The sequence below is a fragment of the Cetorhinus maximus genome, chromosome 8 (genome assembly GCF_964194155.1).
Source record: "Cetorhinus maximus chromosome 8, sCetMax3.hap1.1, whole genome shotgun sequence".
Classification (NCBI taxonomy): Eukaryota; Metazoa; Chordata; class Chondrichthyes; order Lamniformes; family Cetorhinidae; genus Cetorhinus; species Cetorhinus maximus.
Window position 1 is genome coordinate 51,274,244 of NC_135886.1, and position 25,476 is coordinate 51,299,719.

Below are 25,476 nucleotides of genomic sequence, written 5' to 3' on the forward strand. Positions count from 1 at the left end.
GCAACGATTAATGTGGGACTGGGAAACTGCTGCCCACAGGGTGATGTAAAGAGACACATGACCTTAGACTAGAGAGTTGTGAACTGGACAGAGACCTGTGTAGAAGTGAGCATGGAGTTAGCTCTTAGCTTGGGCTATAGCCTTTATATATCTACATAGTTATGTGTTATCAATAAAAGCTTAATGTTCAACCATATAAGACTCAGAATCTCTTTGTGAGACCTACTGAACATACAACATACAACATGGTGGAAGCTAATGGAAAAACCTAGAACCTCAGAGAAGCTGGAGCAGAAATTCAGATACTGGAAAACTAAAGGAACATCATTCTGTCCTGATTAAAAGCACCTGAAGTGAAAACATAGAGAGAGATTGGCTGAAAAAAGTTCCTTTGCAGAATTGGAAGCTGAAAGACAGAGAAAAAAACTCCACTGTGCAGCTGAGAACTCCTCCAGTCTCGTGGAGGTCCATTGTGAGTGCCCACAGAGTGCAGAGTCAAAGGACCTAGCAGGGATCAGCAAAAAATTCAGTTCTAAGCCAGGGCTAGTTTAAAAAGCCTCAGTGCTGTAAAAAAAAGTCAGATAAGCCCATTTCTGAAAGCACCGTGGCCAGCCCGGGTTCAGAATTGCTGCAATACCATGTGCCAACTGAGCTCGTTGTAAAATGCCTAAAAATATTCTGATTTTGCAGGCAAGACCCAGAATAGTTGATTGAATAAATCACTGCCATTGCTGTGGGAGCCCGTCAAAACGTGACAAGCGCAGGAAGACTCTTTGAAAAAATGTTTACCGTGGCGCCATCTTTAAAGCCTGCACAGCATTTAAAGCTGTACTCACCTGAACTTTTAAAGCAACTATGGACACCAAATCAACATTATCAGACCAATTTGGACTGATCCAAGGGTCAGACCAAACACAGAATTGGGGACTTTGACAGATAAGATTCTTAAGATCCATGATAGCTTCAGGATTAGATAAAAAGACAGAAATTGAAGAAGTGAATTCACTACTTTATTCAGTAGGACTGATAGCTGATATAATTGCAAGATAAGGAATAAATAAGTCCTCAGATAAATATGTTGAAGTTCTAAAATAATTCACTACATGTTTTAATCTAAGAAGCAACAAAATTTAAAGAGAGCAAAATTCAACAAACGTGCCCAGCAGCTTGGAGAACCAGTTAATTCTTTTATAGATGAATTATACAGTTTGGCTGATGGCTGTGACTACGGTGACCTTAAGTCAGAACTCATAAGAGATGGAATTGTTGTCGGAGTGGCTGATGACACCCTTTCAGACGTACTACAGGCCAAGGAAGATTTGACTCTAGAAAAGGCCACCCAAATAGTCAGACAGTCTGAAATCCACCAACATCACCAATCCATTTTACGTGGTGGACGCAAGCTATGGTACGGAGCAATCCCAACCCCAGCTGTCCAGCTAGTAAAGCAGCAAAAGGGCATAGAGATTCCAGGCCAAGAAAGGCAACATCCAAACTAACCACAAGAGGATGGGTGACCATGTAAGCACTGTGGAGCCAAATGACCCCATGGGCGAGAGCAATGTCTAGCAATCTCAGTGCAGTATTTCAATGCAGTCACCTGGGATCCTTCGGAAAGCCATGCAAAGCTAAGCTACCTAGACGGAGGATCACAAGACAATCCATGAGATTAAGGTACCACACCAGGAAGAGACCCAACCATGGTTCTTGGGTGAGGTCAAGGATCCTGGATTCTGTTTTTGGCATGCAGACATCTCAGTGAATGGTCACCTCACCAACTTCAAATTCGACATGGGAGCAAGTGTTATGGTCCTCTCAGATAAGGAGCCATTGCTGAGAGCCCTCTGGCTACGAACGACTGACACACCAGTCTATGGGCCTGGAAGAATCGGACTTCTGGTGATAGGCATGATCCTTGAACCACTAAGGTATGGTGACAAGCATATATTCGAAGTCATGTACATCATCTAAAACTAATCTTTTTCTCTCCTGAGCAGAGATGCCTGTGTTGCCCTTAACCTTCTTAAACTGGCAGAAGACGTCAAGACAACCTCTGCAACTACAAGGAACAGCAAGTTCCAGAGAAGCCACCAGTAAAGAGACTCTTGACTGGGACTTCAGCTCTGCATTGTCTTCACTCTCTGTGGAGTCATTTTGTCCCATTTCTTTTTAGGTGGCAGAAACACCTCTTTGGTCAAACCAGCCAAAGCTTCATATAATTACCACTCTATCTCAAGTGGACTAAGCACTGGCAAATGACCAGCAACAGAAGAATGAGCCCCAACCCCTGGCTCCAACGGTTGCTGTCATACTACCTGTAAACACCATGGCACAGACACTGCAACCACCAGCCAACGTGCAAGGCTGCAAGACGATGCTGGAGAAAGAATCTAGTGACTATCAACTCGCCAAAGCACACCTCAGTGAGGCATGGAGACACATTGAAACACAATGTTGCAATAAAAGCCAAACTACAAGGTGAACCCACTGGTGAGGAACATCCAAATGACAGGCAGAGACACCTTCAGCTCCCACAAAGATCACAGCGGACCACACGGAAAAAGAAAAACCGGGTTTGTACCACAAATGGTCGGAGCGACCACTCTCTCTAGAAAGAATGGGACAAGCCGGTGGTCCCCGAGCAGAGCAGAAGGAGAGTTGACAAAGAGAAATTCAATTCTAAGGAGTAGAAAAAATTTATCAGAAGAAGACAACCTAGTGCCAGAAACACAGACCACAACTCAAACTCCGAATCAACAAAAGTTGCCCAAATCAGCAAAGCCTGCCACCCCTCCAAATGTGACCAGAATGAGATCTGGAAGAATTGTCAAGCCTGTGGACTGTCTGAATTTATAAAGTCAGAGATTTGAGGTGGGGGTGGGAGAACAGGTAGCATTATTGTAAAAGACTTAGGGGAGGTGTAGTATATGGGTACCTGCCTTTGCAAGTGTTAATTTGGGACTGGGAAACAGTACTGCCCACAGTGTGATGTAAAGAGGCACATACCCTTACTAAAGAGTTGTGCAATGGACAGAGACCTGCGTAGAAGCAAGCATGGAGTTAGCTCATAGCTTGGGCTAACCCTGTATATATGTACACAATTATGTGTTATCAATAAACACAACTTTCAACCATACAAGACCTAGAATGTCTTGAGACCTACTGAACATACAACACTATCTATAATCCTTATCAATCAACACTATCTACAATCCTTATCAATCAACCTCAGCTCTAAAATTGATGTGAGTATTTTTTCAATACTGGAGAGATTTTAGTGTTAAAATTAACCTGATATGAAAGTCGGAGTAAAGGACTTTAGAATTTTTTTATTTTTCATTTTTAACTTGGTAGAATGTATATAAAAGATATAACTGAAATAACATTGTGCACATCAAAACAATATTCTCTTTGTGATGATTCAGTTACACTCTAATTTTCATCGAAGATGGACACCACTACGTGACATTTAAAAGTGAACTTCAATACAATTGGGTTAATTCGTTAAAATGCCGTTGAAATAAACAACTTGATAGGAAAACAGTATCATCTGAGTGTAGCCAAAGATATGGATGTGTCACAAAAGACTGGAAAGATACAAGACTAGTAAAACCATGGTAATTGGTGTTGTGGCTGGTGCCCTAAAGCATAACAACTGTTATCAGAATCAGTTAGAAGTGAAAGTGAATTCTTGACTGCCCCTGTTTATTTCCTTTTTGAAGTAGTGTGTCTGGTCATCCTTTCAAAGCATTTCCATTCAGATGGTTACAAGGGGATATGAATAAAGTTCAGTTCATTTCATATTGTTCCACATGGTGTCCTGAATATCATGAAAATTTCTGTTGCATAAATCTAACATTTTCATCACAAATTTTGAGGTCAATTTATGGGAATTTGTTTTTAAAAATGAAAAATCCAGCACTATTCTCCGGCTCTTTCTCCCTGGTCCCCAGGGGGAGCATTTTCCCCCTGTCGGGGGGGAAGTGCGGGAGCGGGTGCCTTCCGATCGACACCCCTGGTCAGGGGGAGCGCCGCCAGTTTACTTCGCACATACGTGCGAAAGAGCACACAGATCTCCCTGAGGCAAAGTGCTGCCTCAGGGAGATCGGCTCCGATTCAAAAGTTGACAGAAAGGTAATAAAAAAATTTCCCTGACATGTCCCCTCATGTGACACTGTCACATGAGTTGAAACATGTCCTTAACTTTTACTTAAACATTTGATAAACATTTAAGAGCCCTCACGAAACCTCGTCCTGCCCGTGGATGAGATTTTATGCTTTTTCCGAGACCCGCCTGGGATCCCGGCCTGCCCACCAACCCTAAGGTTGGACGGGCAGGTCCATCAATCAAGTTAATTAGTTTTTTAATGGCCTTAATTGACCGTTGACAGTTTGGCGGGTGCGCAGCCGATTTGGCTGCGCGCCTGCTGAAGTGAAAGTCTAAATGATGCAGGGTGACGTTGGGACAAACACCCGACATATCCCTGTGTCATTTGACGCATTGGCGAGTGGGCCCCGCCCCCGCTCGCTGACTGGAAAAACCTGCCCCAGGTGTTGTTATAGAGGTTGTTGAGGATTTAAATAAAGCTCTTGCTCGTTTTAATTAATTTGCATTTTGATCTTCTTTGTCACATTATTTATACCAATATTGTGAAAGTACTCATTGGGGTAAGGACATGCAGCAAGGAACTGAGATGCACTGGAGCACAGTCTGATGTTTAGAAGAAAAATATGTTTAACACAAAAAAGAAATGCCCCAATAAAGCACTACATTTAACTGGTAAATAATGAAAAATAGGCCAAAATAAAGGGAAAGTAAGTTTTGTTTATATTTTTCATTCTTGGGATGTGGCTGTTGCTGACTTAGGCCAACATTTATTGCCCATCCCAGTTGAGCCAAGAAAGTGGCGATAGAACTGAATGGCTTTCCAAGCCACCACAGAGGGCAGTTCAACCACATTAATGTTAGAATTACATAGAGGCCATTCCATGTAAGATCTGCAGGTTTCTTTCCCTGGAGGACGTTATTTACAGGTTTCTTTCCCTAATGAACGTTTGCTTTTCCAATAATCTAACAGCATATGGCCACTTTTACTGTTCCCAGCTTCGAAAAACAGAAATCACATTTTTAGTTGCCATTGTGGAATTTGAACTCTGATGTTCTGGAATGTTAGGTCTCTGAATTACTAGTCCAGGAACATAGCCAATACACTACCTTGTCCAAAAAGAATTGAAGTCTAGCAATGCAACCGAAAGTTATGGAAACTCAAGACCCAGGCTTCTAACAAAGAATAGGCCTCTGGCAGAAAACATTACAGGGCTTTGCAACATAGTGGATTCACTATTGTTGATTTAATTATTTTGTGCAGTTTTTATGTGGTTATATTATAATAGCTTTTTATATATTAAGAAAGTGGATTAGCTCATAAAGTAAGATAGTGGCTCAAAAAACTTCTAAAATTCTTCTGAATGACATGTTAGGCTGTTTTTCTGATATTTGCTGTTCTTTGATTCATAGAAGATAATTTTACTCTAACCTATCCAGAGAGTTGATCTGCTGTTTTACACCTCACCTGATTTAACTCTCCACAATGAGGAGAAAATGTAATTCAGTGCGCAAAATAGGTGGACAGGTGACCTGATCCTGTCAGATTTCGTTGGGTGGGTTGGATTAAAATTGTCTTCATGGTTGTTTCTTAGTTGATATTTAATTGTTTGGTTAGTAAATTTTCCCTAATCAATATTATTGACACGTAAAAGTGATTTCTGATTGTTTGGCACTTTATAAATATGATTTCTCATTATTTTATGTCACTTTTAAGGTATGGTGGTCTATTGATGTGTACCACAGCAAAAACCTTTATATAGATTGAGGCATAACAAATCATTTACTGCTTTCTGATGTAGATATTTTTTGTGTTTACACCTAAATTTTCATAGTTCCATTCTATTGCATATTTACATTTTCCTATTTGGTAAATCTAACTTTAGAGAATTATAATGGCTTTTGAAGAACTTCGCAAACAGGCTGAAAATTCAAGATTAGAAATTCTATTTAAATGTAAGTGTGCGCCTTATTACTGGTTATGTTAATATTGTTATTTAATAAATAACAGATATTAGAGATGTTTTGAATACAGTATTAATGTGGACACTAATATGGACTCAGTCAAATAATGTAAGCAACCCAAATAGTTCCAAGTCAGTTGTAATAAATATTGAACAAATATCATAGAAAAGTTTCCGTAATTCTTATTTATTTTCAGATCACTCCATGGCTTCATCCTTCCATAGCTCTGCAACATTTTCCAGCTGTATAACCCTTGGAGATCTCTGCGCTCCTCCAATTCTTGCCTCTTCTGCATACAATTTTAATGGCTCTACCATTCGTGACCGTATACCTTCAGCTGCCCTAAATTCTGGAATTCCCTCCCTAAACCTCTCTGCCTCTCTAGCTTTCTTTCCTTCTTTACCACCCTTCTTTATAAAATCTACCTCTTTGATCAAGCTTTTAGCCATCTGTCCTAGCATCGCCTTATGTGACTTGGTGTCAAATTTTGTGTGACAATGCTCCTTTAAAGGTGCTGTATAGATGCAAATTGTTGTATTGTTTATAACTACTTTAATTGGAGTGAAATAAAGGTACTATTTCTGGGGGTTCAGTATAGTAAGTAAAAATGTGACTAAAAAGCATGGTTGTTTGGGAAACATTTATTGTTTAGTAAGGGATTTTCTGAATGATGCAAATGAACACCTGGGGCAGCATTTTACGCTGAAGACGAGCTTCCTGCACCCCAGTGCAAATGTTGGGTGCAAGCCAACCTCTACTTTGCTGGCTCCCTGCTTTCATTTTTCAGAAGACAGCCCTTTAATTAGTAGGAGGATGGACTTTCTTCCGCCTCCAGGAGGAAGCCTTGCCTCATAGAGCTCCTGGCCAATTGGAGGCTGGCAGCTCTGCACACCCATAGTGCCAAGCTGGAGCGATGGCCACTGCTGGTGCTGCAGATAGGATAGGAAGTGGTGTTCAGCAATGGACCCGGACATTGTGGTAAGTCCAATATCTCTCCAGGGCTAGGATGACAGTCTCCAGGGCTAGGATGACAGGCTCCAGCAAGGGTTCGGGATGTGAGGGGGGCAGGTGGTTGGACAGGGCAATGGGGAGGCAAAACTGATTGACACAGGGGGTCTGGGAAGGAGGCATCCCCTTTTCACTGACCAGCTTGCAGGGATAAACCTGCCAGGCTACACATTGGTAGCAGGCCTCTCCTGTCACCCATTATATCAGAGTGGTGGCAGGATGGGGCCATTATTTGGGCATAAATTGCCAAATTAAAGGCCTTAATTGGGCCGCAGGTGGTGACCCACCTGACATATCATCTACCGCCCATAAAATTGTCACCAGAGCAGGAGTGGATGGCACGGAGCACTAATTTACAGGTCCACCTGACTGTTTTCACACCCATTGTTGGCCCGTAAAATTCAGCCCCTGGTCTTTCAGAAGAGTGACGTATTTTAGGAATAAGAATGAGGAGGGGGCAATATAAACTAAATGGTACAATCTTAAAGGGAGTACAGGAATAGAGTGACATGCGGATTCACATGCACAAAGCTTTAATGTTGCTAGGACAAGTTTGGTCTGTTTAAAAAAAAAGATCCTTGCTTTATAGAGGCATAGGATGTAAAAGTAAGGATGTTATGCTAAACCTTTATAAATCAATTTTAGGCCTCAGCTAGAGTATTGGGCGGAATCTTGTGAAGCTCCGGGAGTGGGAAATGAGCCGGAAGCGGGCACTTAATTGAGCAGGTGGCAAAAAGTCAGCTTCCTGATGGTGGGATGAAAGCGCGATATAAAGTTGACGGCAGATTGAGGGCGCATCGAGCTTCCCAAAGGCATGCGTGGGAACCTTGCTTTAATATATTAACTTGTCATGCATGCTCATTAAAATGCAGCTTCACCAGAATTAAGTACCTTTAAATGAAGTAATCAGCAAATGAGAAACACGTGCCTTCAGATTCACAACTGCTTAACTGTGACATGCAGCAGTTGAGGTAGTCTTAATGGTGGATTTGGACTGTGTAAAAGCTGCTTTTTCTTGTTTGGGGAGGTGAACCGTGGGAGAGGAGCTGTAAAAGGGGAACAGAGCATGGCTGACTGAGGAAGGAATGGGTCGCCCTACCCAAAAATTTTAATATCATTTTTGCTTTTAAGTGCACACAGTGCTCTCAGTAACAGTTTGACATCAAAAGCTCTAATCTGGAATGAATTTGAAATCAAATTTGATAGTGCGCTCAAAGCCACCCAGTACACTCAAACCTATATCCAGCACAGTCAAAGCTATCCAGCATGCTCAAAACTATATCCAGCACGGTCAAAGCTATCCAGCATGCTCAAAACTATACAGCATGCTCAAAGCTATTAAATGCACTTTGCAATCTGTGTTGAAAAACGGTGGGGTGTTTGGGGGGAGGGTGGTGGGTGGCGTGTCAGGGGTGTGTGGGCGGGGTTGTGCTGCACAATTTATAGGCTATAAAGAAAAACATTAAAGTACCTCATCATACAGGGTTTGCTTTTTCTAAAGTTAGCTCAGTTTTATGACGTTTGAAGCTATCAAAATTCAGAAGTATGGAATATAAACTCTATGATCATTTTTGGCGTGATTTTGCTTATCACAACTTTTTGAATGCTGTGGTTTGGAGAAATTGATGACATTGATGTCAGTTACGGTACATGTAATATTAAATGGTCGCCAAATGATTGGTTTTGAGTACAATTGATGTCAAATGTTAGCTAAATGATTGCTTTTGAGCAAAATTGATATAAAATGAGTGCAAATGAATGCTGTTGACTGCAAATTATATCAAACTTTTCAGATAGGGGAGGTGGCTGTGAAAGAAGAACAGGGCATGACTGACTGAGGGAGGCAAGGAAGGAGGGTGGAGGTAGCCCTATGCAGTCTCGTGGGGGACAGAGGGACGAAGCTGGACTATAGTGGGAAGATCAAGCATGATTGTGGAGAGACCAAGACTTGTACAGGGGAGGTAAATTGTAAAGTCCTGAGAATTGAAGGAAATAGAGGTAAGATCAAGAATGTTAGAGGGAGGGTCGAGGACGATGGGTGGCAGGTCGAATGTAAGGGAGGGTCATTTCCAGTGTGCAGAGGGGTTGACCGATGGTGACAACAGGAAGCTCTAGGATGAATGATAGTTGGGATGATCTGTGGAGTGTGTTAACTGAATCTATGCTGGTTGGTAAAGTTAAAACTAAGGGTGGAATTTTCCCATCCTGTCCGCAGCAGGTTTTGTGGTGGGTGGAGGCAGAGAGCCCAGCAGCAGGCAAAAAGTGAGAAATCGCTGGTGTTAAAACAGTTTGCAATTCTCCTGATGGCGTATTATTGATGGGTTGTCCTGCTGATTAGTGGCATGAATACCATTTGCATTCATTAACATCTCATGAATGCTCATTAAAACAGCTGCTCACCAGAATCTTGTCACACCTTCCAGTCTTCTGTCAGTGGGAAATTATATCGGCCTCAAACCTGTTTGAAAAGGAGTGGCGTGCACAAGTCGGACCTCAGTTCGCTTGCAACTTCAAGGTGAGTGCAACATACATATCCTACCTGCCATAGTGCTGCGCTGGTCTTGTTGAAATGAATGCCACACTGCTGGGGCTGTAGGGTTGTTTTGCTCCTGCTCTTTGCCTATATTGTCCTGAAGAACGCCACTGTGCTGTGGTACTCACACAGTGGGTGACGCTGCAATGCTAACACCAGACCCAAAGTCTCCTTTTCGACCATTGAATACCTTTTCTGTGGTACATTCAACTTCCATGAAAAATGCCTTGTAGGTTTCTCAATTCCAGTGTCATCTTCTTGTAACAAAATGGCCTCAATGCCTATATCGCTTTTGTCAATTGCCAACTTAAATTGCTTGGCACAGTTGAATACTGCCAAAACTGTTGTTGTGGTCAATACAGTTTTTAAACTGTCAAATGCCTTCTGACACTCCAGTGCCCATTGAAACTTCTTGTTCTTTTTCAATAGTTCAGCCAATGGAGCAACCACACTACTAAAATTTGGTACAAATTTCTGATAAAACCCACCAATGCCCAGAAATCTCAAAACATCTCATTTTGTTGTAGGCATGGGGAAATCCACGATAACCTTGGCTTTCAAATCTCTCAAAGCCACTTACGATGTCCAATGGTATGGCCTAGATGTATAACTAGCGCTTTTGCAAATTCACTTTTAGCTAAGTTCATTACCAAATTAGCTTCTTGTAGTCAACAAAACAATCCTTCCAGATGCTGTAAATGCTCCTCCCACGTTTGAAAACTATCAAGTCGTTAATATAAACAGCACAATTGCTCGGTCCTGCAATTACTTTTTTTGTCAGTCTTTGAAATGTTGCAGGTGCATTTTTCATACCAAACGGCATGACTTTAAACTGATATAGTCCATCTGGCGTCACAAAACCTGATATCTCCTTTGCTCTCTCCGGTAACAGTACTTGCCAATATCCTCTTAGCAAGTCAATCTTTGTAATTAATTTTGATTGTCCCACTTTTTCAATGCAATCTTGCAATCGTGGTATAGGATATGAATACGCTTTTGTGACCGCATTCACCTTTCGATAGTCCACACACAGTCTTTGTGTTCTATTTGGTTTTGGTACGAACACAATAGGCAAACACCGGTTACTGTAACTAGACTCAATGATATCATTTTGAGGCATGAATTCAGTCTCTTTCTGTACCTGTGATAATATTGCCGGATTTAATCTATTAGGATGTTGCTTTATTGAAGATAAAACTTCTACATATGAATCATTTATAGATAATTTTTTCTCACCAGTTTATTCCCACAAATAGCTTCGTGTGACTGTAATAGTTTCTCCAAATCACTTTGACACTTGTCTGAAAGGTAACTCAATATTACATTTAAATTTTCAAGTACCCCTCATTATTCAGTTTGATTAGAGGAAAATTAATTTTAGAATCCTGCATTTCTACCTCTTATCTACCTCCACTAACACCTCCTTTTGGTCTTCTTCCCTGTCAAAGTACTTTTTAAGCATATTTACATGACACGCCCTCTGCTTTCTTCTATCTGGAACATTTATTAAATAATTTACTTCACTCAGTCTCTTTTCAATCCTGTAAGACCCACTAAACCTTGCCTTTAACGAGTCACCCAGTACTGGTAACAGAACTAGCACTTTTATTTTATTAGTAACATGAATGTATTTCTTGGTGTCTCCTAGCTAGGTGCAAGATTTTACTCCCTTTTGAATGGTTTATTCAACAAATGCAAATATACTCTTTGCCTTTTAACTTACTGTTCACCCAATTAACATCTCAAAAGTACTATACATCAAAGCACCCAGACTAGCTAGCTTTAATCCAATTAAGACACACACAAACACAGCCACAAACACAGACCCTACTACAAGTCCAATTTAAAAATCATTTCCAATAATATTATGCACAATATCGTCATGACATGCCCCTATTGAAAAATGAACCATCATAATTTTAAAGTACGGCTTCATTTTTTAACAACCCATCTCACACTATCTTCTATACTTATTACACTATTACATTACCAGATGCATGCATTAACATAATATATACACAAGTCCTTGGTATCAACAGATATCACTCCAGTTCAGTGTCCAGGTTTTTAAAAATGTCCAATTTTCCTTTAAGCTTCAAACTCTTGATAATGCATCTGCGAACAGACTTTCTCTACCAGCAACATGTATAATCCATAAATTAAATGGTTGTAATAATAGACTCTCCCTGAAAGGTCTTGCACTTTTGTCTCGAAATTTGTCCAAGAACTTCAAAGGATTATGGTCTGTATAAATAATTGTTTCTGATTAATTGTTTGCAACATAAATTTCAAATTGCTGCAACGCTAACACCAAACCCAAGGTCTCTTTTTCAATCGTTGAATATCTTCTCTGTTGTACATTCAACTTCCATGAAAAATTCCCTATCGGTTTTTCAATTCCAGTGTCATCTTCTTGTAACAATATGGCCCCAGTGCCTATATCACTTGCATCAACGGCCAACTTAAATTTCTTGGCATAATTGGGTACTGCCAAAACCGATGCCATAGTTAATACAGTTTGCAAACTATCAAATAACTTATGACACTCCGTTGTCCATTAAAACTTCTTGTTCTTTTTTAATAGTTCAGTCAGTGGAGCAACCACCCTGCTAAAATTTGGTTCAAATTTCCGGTAAAACCCACTCATGCCCAGAAATCTCAAAATTTCTCATTTTGTTATAGGCACTGAGAAATCAACGATAGCCTTGACTTTAGCATCTCTCGGAGCCGCCTTACCACGTCCAATTGGATGGCCTAGATATGTAACTTGCGCTTTTGCAAATTCACTTTTAGCCAAGTTCATCATCAAATTAGCTTCTTGTAATTGAAAAAATATTTCTTCCACGTAGGACTGAAAACTATTAGATCATCAATATAAACAGTATAATTGCTTAAACCTGCAATTACTTTGTTTGTCAGTCTTTGAAATGTCACAGGTGCATTCTTCATACCAAATGGCATGACTTTAAACTTATATGGTCCACTTGGCATTACAAAAGCTGGTATCTGCTTTGCCCTCTCTGACAACAGTACCTGCCAATATCCTTTTAGCAAGTCAATCTTTGTGATAAATTTCGATTGCCCCACTTTCTCAATGCAATCTTCCAACTGTGGTATAGGATATGAATTCGCTTTTGTCACCGCATTCACCTTTCAATAGTTCACACACAGTCTTTGTGTTCCATCCAGTTTCGGTACCAGCACAATAGGCAAACTCCAGTTACTGCAACTAATCTCACTGATATCATTTTGAAGCATGAAGTCAATTTCTTTTTGTACTTGTGATAACTTTGCCGGATTTAATCTATAAGGATGTTGCCTTATTGAAGATGAAACTTGTACAGACACAGGTTTGTGTGACTGCAATAGTTTTGCCAAATCACATTGACACTTGTTTGGAAGGTAACTCAGTATTTTATTTAATTTTTCAAGCACCCCCTCAATATCCAATTTTATTAAAGGAAAATGAATTTCAGAGTCCTGCACTTCTACCTTTTTCTCATCATCCACCATCACTAATACCTTTTATTGTTCCTCTTCCCTGTCAAAGTACTTTTTAAGCATATTTACATGATACACCCTCTGCATTCTTCTATCTGGAGTATTTATTAAATAATTTACTTCACTCAGTTTCTTTTCAACCCTGTAAGGCCCACTAAATCTTGCATTTAATGAATCACCTAGTACTGATATCAAAACTAGTACTTTCTCTCCAGAAACAAAACTGCGATCTTTAGTTTTCTTATCTGCCTTCACTTTCATCGCTTGCTGTGATATCTTTAAATGTTCCCTAGCCAACTCAGATGCTCTGTTCAATGTTTCCCAAAAATTTGATACCTAACCCAGGAGAATAGTTTCTGAAGTTTGACCCACCAATTTCTCATGAATCAATTTTGGTAGTCACCTTACCTCATGACCATAACCTAGTTCAAAAGGGCTAAAACCAGTAGATGCATTAGGAGCATCTCTAATAGCAAAAAGGAAGAATGGAATTCCCCTATTCCAATCTGCGGATAACCCTGACAGGACACTGTCCTCATGGATTTTAAAGTTTGATACCATCTTTCTGAAGCTCTTTGTGACTTCGGATGGCAACCTGGTGACTTAAACTGTTTTATCCCCAAATTTTGCATTGCTTCCTTAAACAGCTGTGACAGTTGTGAATTTCAAACCCTGATCTGATTGTATTTCTTCAGGGAAACCATATCTTATAAAAAAACTTAGTCAACTGTTATGACACCACAGTTGGTAAAGCTGAGTTATTTAAAAATCTCAGAGGGAAACTTTAAACAACTGTCATAACCTATATTTTCAAATGGTATGTTTGAGTTGCAGCTCTAAATTCAGGAATCAGACTACCATTTCTCGAGAGGTTTTTATATCAAACTACATGAGACATTTATTAATTTGCACAAGTTAAATATATACACATGGTTATAAATTACTACTATCGTAACTTTTAACAAATTCCCAAACTAATCTCCACTAAGGCAACAGTAACCCATAGACTCTAAGCAGACACCAGGCAAAGCATTATCACCTTACAAATTCAAAATGAGGTTCCTTTCACTTTGGTTCCTTTGCAGACACAGTGGTAGGCTTACAGGCTTTGATCTTACATTGCCTCTGCTCTGCACACAAAACTGCTATTGGTTATACCCATCACATCTCATTGAATGTAAATTCTCTTTGTATCACCAGCCCCTTTGAACTCCACCTCTTCTAACAGTAACACCCCTTTCATAGTACCAATTTTATTAGTAATATAAACATTGTTGGTCTCTGCTCGGTGGGTGCCAGAATTCATTCCCCTTCTTGAATGCTCTATTCAACAAAATGCAAATGCACTCTACCTCTCTTACATCTCAAAGCTAGTATACATCAAAGCACCCAGACTAGCTGGCTTTAATCCAATTAAGACACAACCACAGACTAACCCTCAATTTAAAATTTTTTTTCCAATAACGTTATATACATTACTAGCTCCATGACACAACTCTTCCACAATTCTCTTTGTTCTAACATTTCTCAAAGTATTGCTTAAGGCAACCTTGTAGACACATCATTATTGTCAGTAAATACTGATTTTCACTAAGTCTTAGGGAGGGGTCCTACACAATCAATCATGACCCTAGTAAAAGGTTCTTCAAATGCTGGAATTGGAACTAAACGTGCCGGCTTAATCACTGCTCGTGATTTCCCTATCACCTGACATGCATGACATGTTCTACAGAATTTGACTACATCTCTATGCAATCTAGGCCAATAAAAATGTTTTTGTATTTTTGCCTGTGTCTTTCTAATTCCTAAATGCCCCCTACCAGGCCCCCCCCCCCTGCCGTTCCCATTTGGAATTTCATGAGCAATCCTCAGAATCTCAGTTCTATGTACAAATGGTATAACAATCTGATGCACATCCCTCCAGCTTTCATTTGCTGAAACATGATAAGGCTGCTATTTTAATGAAAACATTATCATTCTTGACCTACTCCACCTGTACACATGGAAAACTTTCCCTTCACATACAAAATCTTTAAGCATTTCTGCAACCTGCTCCTCAGAACTCTCTTGGGTAAATTGTGAACATATTCCCACTTCTTTACCTATCACTGCTTCCTACTTTACCTGTACACAAACCACTGGTTTTCCCTGTGCCTGAACCTCAGAACCCACGATACTTTTACTTCCAGAACCTTTCTGCACCCCAATAATCCCAACAGATTTTCCCTGCAATTTCCTGCACACTGACTTTTTGTGTCCAACTTTATTACAATGAAAGCAGCGCAATTTTTGAGCGTCACCTCTACCCTCAGCACCTTTTTTATTCTGAGAAAAAACTTCCTGGGAATTTCCACCTAGTCCTCTTCCCTTATTGCCCACCTTCCTTTCATCGTCCCACTTTCTATCCTTCTCTGATTTAAAAGGGTGACGGAAAAAATATTTAGCTCTATGAACTAACTCATAATCACCAGCTATCTCTGCTGCTTGTCTTACCGTTTGAACCCTCTGTTCCTCCACAAGAGTTCTCATTACCGAAGGAATTGAATCTTTAAATTCTTCCAAAAGAATTATTTCTCTTAAGAGCTGCATAGGTCATCTGTATCTTTAATACCCATATCTACCTGTCAAAATTACTTTGTTTTACCCTCTCAAACTCAATGTAAGTTTGTCAAGGCTGGTTTCTCATATTCCTAAATTTCTGCCTGTATGCCTCAGGAACTAACTCATATGTGACCAAAATAGCCTTTTTTTACCACATCATAGTTCACCGACATTTCTTCTGACATTGAAGCATAGACCTTATGTGCTCTACCCACTGACTTGGATTGGAACAACAACGTCCAGTTTTCCTGTGGCCATTTCATCTGTTTAGCTATCTTTTCGAATGAAATAAAGAATGCTTCAACATCTCTTTCTTCAAACTTTGGAAGAGCTTGTACAAATTTAAATATTTCCCTACTGGTTTCTGGTCTGGAAATAAGTCCTTCCTCACCTTCTGGTGTGTCTGTTTTTAAACTCGGATTCTCTCTCTTTCTCTCTTTCTCTTTTCTCCTTTTCTAATCTCACCATTTCTAATTTCCTTTCCTGTTTTCTTTCTTTCTCCTCCCTTTATGCCTGTTCCCTTTGGAATGCCATTCTTTTTCTGCTGCTCTAGTTCCATTTTTTTTCATTTGCAAATGAATTTGAGCCCATTGCAACGACCCACCCCTTGGAGAACCCGGTCTTTCAGGTATTCCTTCCAACTTTAAATGCTGTGCTATACCTTCAATATGTCCGATTTCCTTACCCCTGCAGGAAATCCTAATTGTAACTTATCTGCCAATTCCATTTACTTAGCTTTGTCTACTTTTTGTAAACCAGCCAAAGTTATAACTTCAACTCCCAGACAAGTCTTAGCAGCTGCCAAAGCCATATTGCAGTCTCACCACTTTAAAAAAAATCTCACACCAACTCCTGTATTCAAAGTGCTTCTTGTACTCCTAACCTTAAGATTCACCAACTCCAAACCAATCAAAGAATTTCAAAAACATCCTGCAAAGAGCCCCCAATTTTGTTATGGCACAGCGGAAGGTAAATGCTAAGCTGCTCAAATCCCAGAGGGAAACTTGAAACAACTGCCACAACTGATTTGCAATTTGTATTTTTTATTTCGAGTTGCATGCCTTGAATTCAGTAGTAATAAGCCCACTGAGTCTTCGAGGTTTTTTTTTAACAAAACTAATTTAAACATCTTTAATAAAAGAAATAATTTTAATCACATACATAGGTCTACGAATTACTACTATGATAGTGCCTCGCTTCCCTAATTAATCTGACTCCAAGTTACACCTCTGTTAAGGCAACAGTAAAAACAAAACAGATTTTAACAGACCCAGGCAAAGCACACGATACCCTGAACAGGGATATTCACAGTGAATTGTCTTAGCCTTGGTTCCAATAGGCAGCAGCTTGGTACATAGAGGCTGGAGGCTTTTCGCACTTGTTAGATCTTAGTATTCCTTCTTCTTACACATAGCCTTCTCTTCTTTATACATATTTTCCCCTTTGAAAGCAAATTTAATTATTTCAATATGGCTTTGGACTTTACCTTTCTAATAACAAAAATCTTTCATAGTACCAATTTTATCAGTAATCTTTGGGAAAAATAAACACACTGTTTGGCTTCTTTTGGCTAAGTGTAACATTTCACCCTTATCTACAAATGCAAATTCTCCTTTACACCTCACATTCTAAAACTTCAGCCATGTTTACTTATTTAGCACTTCAAACCTAGCTTCTCTTCTGATACATCAAAGCCTTCAGACTAGCTGTCTTTAATTCAGTTAAGTCCCACACCCATGCACACACACACTGACACGGACATAGACTCTCCAGACCCCGCTATTCCTACTTAACAATAAATCCCAATAATATGAAAATTATTATATTTTCATGACACATGAATCATTAATGTCTTCAATGTTTCCTTTCAGGGAGAAGGCAAAAGCACATATGGATCTAGGGCTCAATGCTGCTATTGTTAGGGTCCCAATGCAATGGAAGAAGTGAATGGGGGTGAGGCGATGCCGCGCGTAGTTCCAGCAGGTGGCCACACCTGAGGGACATGGTCAAGTGGAGCCAGAGCATGAACAGGAGGGTCAGGAAGAGTGACCTAGACAATGGAGGTGAATCGCCAGACTGAGGTTTTATTGTAGAAGAGTCTCCTATTTACAAATGAGTGAGAGGCAATTTCCTGCACATCTGCAATTGTCCCAAGCGCTAATACATCACATATGCTGTATTCTCCATGAAGACCTGATGCCACGTGGAATTGGAAAGTTTCCCCTGCCAGTGGCTTTGAAGGTGACCACAGCGCTCAATTTCTTTGGCCCAGCTCTTCCCAGGGATCAACAAGGGACCTGTGCAACATCTCACAATCCGCAACACATTAATGCACAAAAGAGGTCGCTGATACCCTTTACAGGAAGGTCCATCATTATGTGAGCTTTGTTTTGGACAAAGATAGCCGAGCTGCGAGATTCACCGGTTTCGCCACCATCTCAGCCTTCCCAAGAGTGCAGGGTACAATAGACTACACCCATGTGGCTATACAAGCTCCATGGCAGCAGCCCTTAATGATTATAATATTACCATTCCATCAATGTACAACTGCTGTGTGATCATCGGAAGCACATACTGCATGTTTGTGCATGGTATCATGGGAGTTGCCACGACTCCTACATCCTGAGTCACTCCCAGGTGCCTGAGGTTTTCAAGGGGTCATTGCATCTGCAGGGATAGCTGCTTGGGGATGAGGGGTACCCACTGAAGCTTTGGCTGATGACACTGGTGTTTCACCCTCTAAGTTATTCTGAGGGGAGGTACAATGCTACTCACAGCTCCACACGCTCCTTTATAGAACAGACCATAGAGCTTCTGAAGATGCGCTTCAGTTGCTTGGACTGCTCAGGTGGCTCACTACGACACACTGCTGATAGGGTTTCTTGCATCATCGCAGTGGGTTGCACCCTTCACAATCTGGCAGTGCAAAGAGGTGAACTGCTGCCAAAGGATGAACTGGAGGAGGATGAGAGTTCATCGGAGGATGAAGATCCAGAGGCCTGAGAACCTCAGGAGGTTGCTGAGGGTCAGTATGTGCATGATCATGCCAGGTTCCAGGAAGAGTAAAGTTAAGTGAGGGCATATGGCCACATCTCTAGCTGATGCCACATGGAGTTGGAAGGTATCCTCTGCCAGTGCCATTCCCTTTCACCTCAGGTCTGTCCAAGCACTTGCAGTGAGAATGAGTCCTGCATTCACATTTGTGCACCCTGGCCTCATAAATTGCCAGGCCATGATCTGTGCTTTGGTCTGTGGTGCCCTGTAAGTGAGCTTATTCTGGGAACTGAGAGCCCACTGAGGAACAAGAGCAATGCGAGGGAAGACTTGAAGGGTGGAATCATTCCAGACATGTACTAAGTGCGGTAGCGGACGGGTAAAACAACATTTTACCCACTGGCTGCACTGGTGGCTTTCCACACCATATCGTCCCAACGCGCCACATTAATTTTGCATTCTTGGGAAATGCGCCATTTCCATGGTGGATGGGCTGTCATTCGCCTGCCACGCCATCACCTTGCCGCTTCATCACGCCGGGTGCCATATGTAAAGTTCAACCGTGCTTTCACATCTCAGTGCTTCCAGACCAGGACTACTGCAATGAAGATGTCTATGAAAGTCAAAAAGACTGCAGCCCCCAGGTTTAATGACACGTCACTGGAGCGCATTTTGGATGCCATGGAGGCCTGCCTGTTCTGGCCGCAGGATGGGCAGTGACGTGGCCAACCAGGCTTGAGAGGCTCTGGCCCTGGTGGTCCGCACCAATGCCCCGGAAAAGAGGACACCCAGCCAGGGCCGAACAGGATGAATGGCCTCATCCGTTCCGCCAAGGTAATTCACTCTTCTCATCACTCCCAACTCACAAACTCACAAACCCATCACACACCCACAGGGATCTCACACCTCAAGGGAGAACACCACTAACTCTCACACACACCTTCACATCTCCATCAGACTCATACCCTCTCGAGCTCGCGTCCTCATCCTGTCTTTGGCTCCACTCATCACACAAACATTCCACGCAGTGCCATGTGTCCTGCTCACACTCTCTCCACCTATTTTCATGCAGGTGAAGCCTGCTCACAACAGCAGGAAGAGGTGCCAGACCAGAGCTGTCGTGGGCCACATTAGACCACACTCACTTTGAGGTGTGTGCCATTGCACTGACTGGTGAGGACATGGACCGTCCCTCTTGTGACAGTGAGGTCAGCAGCGAACGCTCTGGTAAGGATCCTGCACCACATCATCCCTCTCTCAGTGCAATTGTGAATGCTCTCTCTCCTGCTTTTGTATCTGCTGCCATGCACTACTTATCTCTACTTCGGTTCACAGGGAGCTCTGCCAAACCACCGACAGCCATTTCCTCAGCTCCATCAACGCCTTCAGCTCTAGCCAAGAGGATACCTCCTCCATTGAAGGGCTGGAAATAATCAGCCTGGAAGACCCGTCACAGTGCTTACCTACACCCTCCACCACCGCAGAGATACACACCTCGGAGGAACCTAGATCTAGAGCAGGGTCAGGTTCACAATCTGGTGGCCTGGGCACAGACACATATCTGCAGCAGCAAGAGGCAGGTTCATGTGAGCTCCCCGGCATTCGGAGGACTGTTGGGGTTCAGGCATCTGTGAGGTCCGGGTCAGATGACGAGCCTCTAGGTTTGGCCTTCCAACTCATCCTGGAGAGTCAGTAGAAGGTGTGGGAACATCACGCAGAGCTGTTGGAAACCCTCAACAGAGTGGCATGCAAGTCGGAGGAGTGCATCCTCATGCTCTCTGATGAAGTGGTGCCCACGTGTGTGTATGGAATCAGGGCACCTCGACGTCCCTCCAGGTGCTTCTTCAGAGAAGGAATTAGGCCAGGGGCCCCGGGCCACTGAAGGGCGGAGGAGAGTCAGCTGGACACCCCTGGCCATCCACTTAAGAACCTTAGAGGCTGTCCTCTTCCTCCCAGTTCCCTTTGCCTGTGAGCCCCTCAGCCTCGTCCTCTCACCCCAGAGGGAGCAGCTGGCCAATGAGTGATTCTGGAGTGAGAAGTATGTACCTGTGGCAGGGCCTTTCGGAGCCCCGTGCAAGCAGTCTCCCATGCATGCAGCTCCTTTACATATCATATTCACCTCAATGTCTTGAGTATTTTCAATGCTGCCTGCTGGGATTCGCTTTCAGTTGTCCATCTGAGCTGAACTGCTTCCCCCCCAACCCAATGATCACACTCCCGTGCGGCACCTGACCTCGCCCACCATGACTGTCGTTTCACTTTCAACTTGGACAGCATAGTCTGGATTCGGTTTTTCGTCAGCCCCTCCCTCTTTTCCTCTCCCCCAATCACCCATTTCCTTTGCCCCATCACAGTTGACCCCTCTGGCATCATCTTCCACCTTCCCTCCATGACTTACCAGCCACGACCCTTTTCCTTCGGAGATGTCCAGGAAAATGTGCACGTTCACTTCCTTCCCGAAAACCCCACCTCCATCCACATTAACCTCCCGGACCTCATCCTTCCCACTCGCAGGGTCTGTGTCTGCCTCAGAGTCCCCACCAATCACCCTTGCCGTCGCTTCTACCGCTACCATCGAACCCTCACCCTCCCACCCTACCATCTCACTTTGCCCTCAGTCATTCTCACCATTCCCTCATTCCACGCCCACCCTCAGCTTGCAGAGGCGGTCATGGACCCATCAGAGCCCTCCCTTACATGTTCACCTGGACAGCCCCCCTTCCGGACCCCTTCCATCTCCAGAACACCTTCCCCTTCCCTACCCATTCCTCCCCTGGAACTCCTTCACGCCTGGAACCCCTTTCCTTCTCCAGACCCCTTCCCCCCGGAACCCCTCTCCCACAGAACTCCTTCCCCCCCTTAGTGGTCCCACCCCTCAGACATCCGCTGCTTAGTCCCTCCCCTCCCTGATTCTCTCAGGCACCTTTACTTTTTCCACCACCCTTATTCCTTCCCCCTTCCTTACTCCTTCCTCCAGCCTTACCTCTTCCTCCAACCTCACATCTTCCTCCAGCATTACTCCTTTCCCCTTCCTGACTCCTTCCTCCACCCTTACTCCCTCCCCTCTCCGCACTCCTTCCTCCCCCTGGACTCCTTACTCTCTCCGCACTCCTTCTCCACTCCAAACTCCTTCTCTTGCATGTTCCACCCACTTTACACCTACCTTCTCAGTTGCTATCTTCTACCCCGTTACCTCCTCCTCCCCCATACTCCCTCTCCCCAACCTCACTCCCGACACCTTCATTCCCTCCGACACCTTCATTTTCCCCCTCCCAACCTCACCCCCCTGACACCTTCATCACCAACCCCCCAACCTCACCCCTCCGACACCTCTTCCTCTCCCAGTCATTTCTTGACCTTCCTCTCCCACCCCCTCAACCATCATCCGGTGTGAACATCAACAGTGACTTTCCAACTTCATTGAGCTGCTTCGCAGCAGATCCATGCCCAACATGCCATGGACGTTCTTGCAGGATCCCGTTGTTGTCGGGCTCCAGCATTTTCAGCTCCTCGGGTGCCTGCGATGTGAGCAAGGCACTAGCAGTAAGTCTCAACTTCTGCACATCACAGTTGTCAAGATGTGTTCTGCACCGGCGTGTTTTCCCGCCGATGTGGGCAGATGATCCAGCGGGGGGGTGATGAGTCCAGCTGGCTGGCCTTATAATGATTTACTGATGTATTACAATGAGGTCCCTGGTGTCCGATGGCAGGAAATGTGGCGGAGTGGATGATCACAAACTGTTTTCATGACGTCGTGAAGCTGATTTTTGGCCTTCCCGCCATATTGTCCACTCACACCACTGAACACACCCGATGCCAGCGAGCACAGAAAATCCCAGCCGAAGCCTTCACCGCCATCTAATAATACAAACACTGCTGTAACTGAGATGAGGACATACCTAGGGATCTCCTTCTCCCGTGCATGCCTTTTCTTTTGCCACTACCACTGAGGAGACACAGTTGCTGCTGGAATATTAATGCTGATGGGCCTCCACTCAATGGTCTTCCTTTAGGAAGAAGGGTTAGAAACGCTTACATCACACACTTCAAATAAAGCTTTCAACACAACTCCCTGACATCACGCAAGGGTGCGGAGACAATTCAACTGAGGTTGGCATCACAGGAATGTTAATCTCCCGGTGGGACACTATCACTGAGTGGGAGGCTGGTTAAATTTCGACATAAGAGGATTCCAATGTACAAATTCACAACGCCTTCAGTTGACCAAAACATTCACATAGCCATTAAATGTGTTCACAAAAGTGCAATACATCTATAGCACACTCGTGACCCAAAAGTGCCATCAAATTTTCTTAAGTATGCCTGGGTGCAGGCCCGACACCTGCAGCAAAAATGGAGGCAGCCTGCTGACTACTACGTCCTGATGTTTGTGATGACCTTGGTGGACATCCTCTGGTGGCATGAGGCCTGGAGGGCCCAGGCCTGATAAGGGTCACCTACTCAGGGCAGAAGCACCCTCGGCGGCCTGAACAGCTGGAGTGGATGAAGTCACAAGCAGAGGGGACTGTGAGCAGCTGCACACCCTTGGAGTGTCCTGAGAGGAAGCCCCCGGAGTGTCCGGATGATGCTCATCCTCTCTGTAGGTGCCCAAGGGCCCTACCCTGACTCCTGCAGGAGATGGTGCATCTGGAGGGAGGTCAAAGTGCTTCGTCCCCATGTTGCCTATACCTTGATGGTGTCCATCAGGGTGTGTGGCCATGGAGTGCAGGACCGAGCGCAAATTCAGCAAGACCTGCTGGACCAAGGCTTCCATGGTGGTTGCCAGCCATCCCCTGGTGACCTTGAGGCGTTCACATGTCGGAGCCACAACATCAGACAGGACGCGGATGGACTCCTCCATCTTCGCTCTAGACTGCTGAGTGACTGCCGAATCTCTGCCTGATGCTCTGCTGCCTGCCGTTGCACTTTCAACATTGAGTTGGCAGCCACTTCGAGAAGCTCATCATCTGATTTGGACTGAGTGGGCAGCTGGTCTCCAGCAGCCCTCTGAATGCTGGAGACTTGGTCTGTTCCTGCCTCCGACTGCTGCGGGGACGTGTCAGTGAGGTGTTCTCTGAAAGTGAGCCTGAGCCTAATCTATAGCTGTGCCCCACCGACGTGTGTGTCTCTGAGCTGGTGGAGATTGCCTGTGAGCACTGTGACCATTCTCTTTGGACGTGGTCTGGGGGTTCAGACTGGTGCTCGACTGCCTTGTGGGCCCCGATCTGCTGATGCCTAGAAAATAGGAAGTTGAGTTTCAGTTATTGAGCATGAGCTATATGAGACTGCATGTGAATCACTGATTGTCAGGATTTGAGGAAGTGATGGAGCTGTGATCCATACTAGGTTGCTGGCAGAGGCCGATCTCCCCTTTCCCACACTAGCAATTTCTATCCTCCCCAGACAGCTCGGCTGCAGCCTCCTTGAGCTCAGTGAGGGCAATGATGTTGGCCGTCCCTCTGCCGGTCTGCCATCTTTCACGCCCGTTGTGTGCCAGCTTGGCCTGTCTGAAGAAGAAAGAAAGGCATGTGATGAGAAGGGACGGAGCAGAGGTTGGGTAAGATGTATGTGTGTGGTGAGCCCTACCCAGATGGGCCAGAGGATGTAATGTGAGCAACACGATAGATGAGATGGTGGTGATGTGAAAATCTCCGTGAGAGAATTAGTATTGGTATGTGTCCCCCGCTAATGGTTTTGTGAGAACCCTGAAGAGATTCGCCGTTTGAATGCATGATACCATGATAAGAGTTTGATATTGGGAGTTGAAGGGTGACTTACCTTGGCGGAGCAGATGAGATCATTCATCCTCTTCCTGCACTGGATGGCAATTCAGGCGTGGTTGCCAGCTATGCTGTCCTGGTCCGCGATGGCCTCCCAGGCCAGAGACATAAAGCTGCTGTGCTTCTTGGAGCCATCCCTGGGATACAGGGCTTGTGTGTATGCCTGCACTCCTCTGACCGAGACCTGGAGGGCCTGATGGATGAAGCGGGTTGCTGCCTTCTTCTTGAGGTTTTCACCGCCTTCTTGTGGCTGGAAGACATCTCTGCACATGTCTTTGAGACAGGTGGGCTGGAGAGAGTGAGACGTATGTGTTGGATGTTGGACTGGCGTTTAAATGTGGCACCTGGATCTTCGACCCTGCCAGTTGACGGCGGGAAGGCAAATCAGCTCTTGACCTGCCAGGTGATTCGGCCTGACAATTGCCTGTGCATAATTAATGAGCTTCCAAGCACAGAATCGGGTGTGAGTTCCTGCCATTCTGGCCAGCGGGGTGTGCGCCGCTGAAACTGCCCGCCACCGCACTTGGTCTAATAAATGGAAAATTCTGCCCTAAGATACAGCCTTTCATGAGTGATGTCCATTGTGAATGTCCACGGACATGGCTGCGCCAACAAGAAGAGTTATCTGGATTCAAGCTTGAGGATGGAGTTTTCCACGGTGGGGCTGGGCGGAGACAAAGATGTGGGTGATGTTAAGTATGGGGCTCCCCATTGGACAAAAATGCTCAAGACAGGAGGGAGGGTGTTAAGGATTGTTCTGACCAGATCTTTGATTGCCTTCTGTTCACAGTTCACCTCAGGCAGACAGGATAGGTGAACTGCACCCAGTGCTTCTGCTAGTGCTGGCACAGTTGCAGAGGAACCGGCAGAAGTGGTCCAAGGCCAGGCATAGCAATGGCCAGAACACCAACAAGATACAATAATAGAACGTCAGGCTGCTCAGGATGCTGGCAACGAAGGGCCAGTGTGACATTGAGTGTTACCGAGTA

The 25,476-nt window shown here is 43.9% G+C and overlaps 1 protein-coding gene across 1 annotated transcript in view; it reads left to right on the forward strand.

Moving 5' to 3' along the window:
* Positions 1 to 25,476, forward strand: part of sycp1 (synaptonemal complex protein 1) — a 270,092-nt gene that overhangs the window by 13,864 nt on the left and 230,752 nt on the right. The window contains exon 4 of the mRNA XM_078546139.1: positions 5,992 to 6,061. Within this exon, the coding sequence (XP_078402265.1) occupies positions 5,992 to 6,061 (70 nt within the window). The remainder of the gene's footprint in view (positions 1 to 5,991; positions 6,062 to 25,476) is intronic.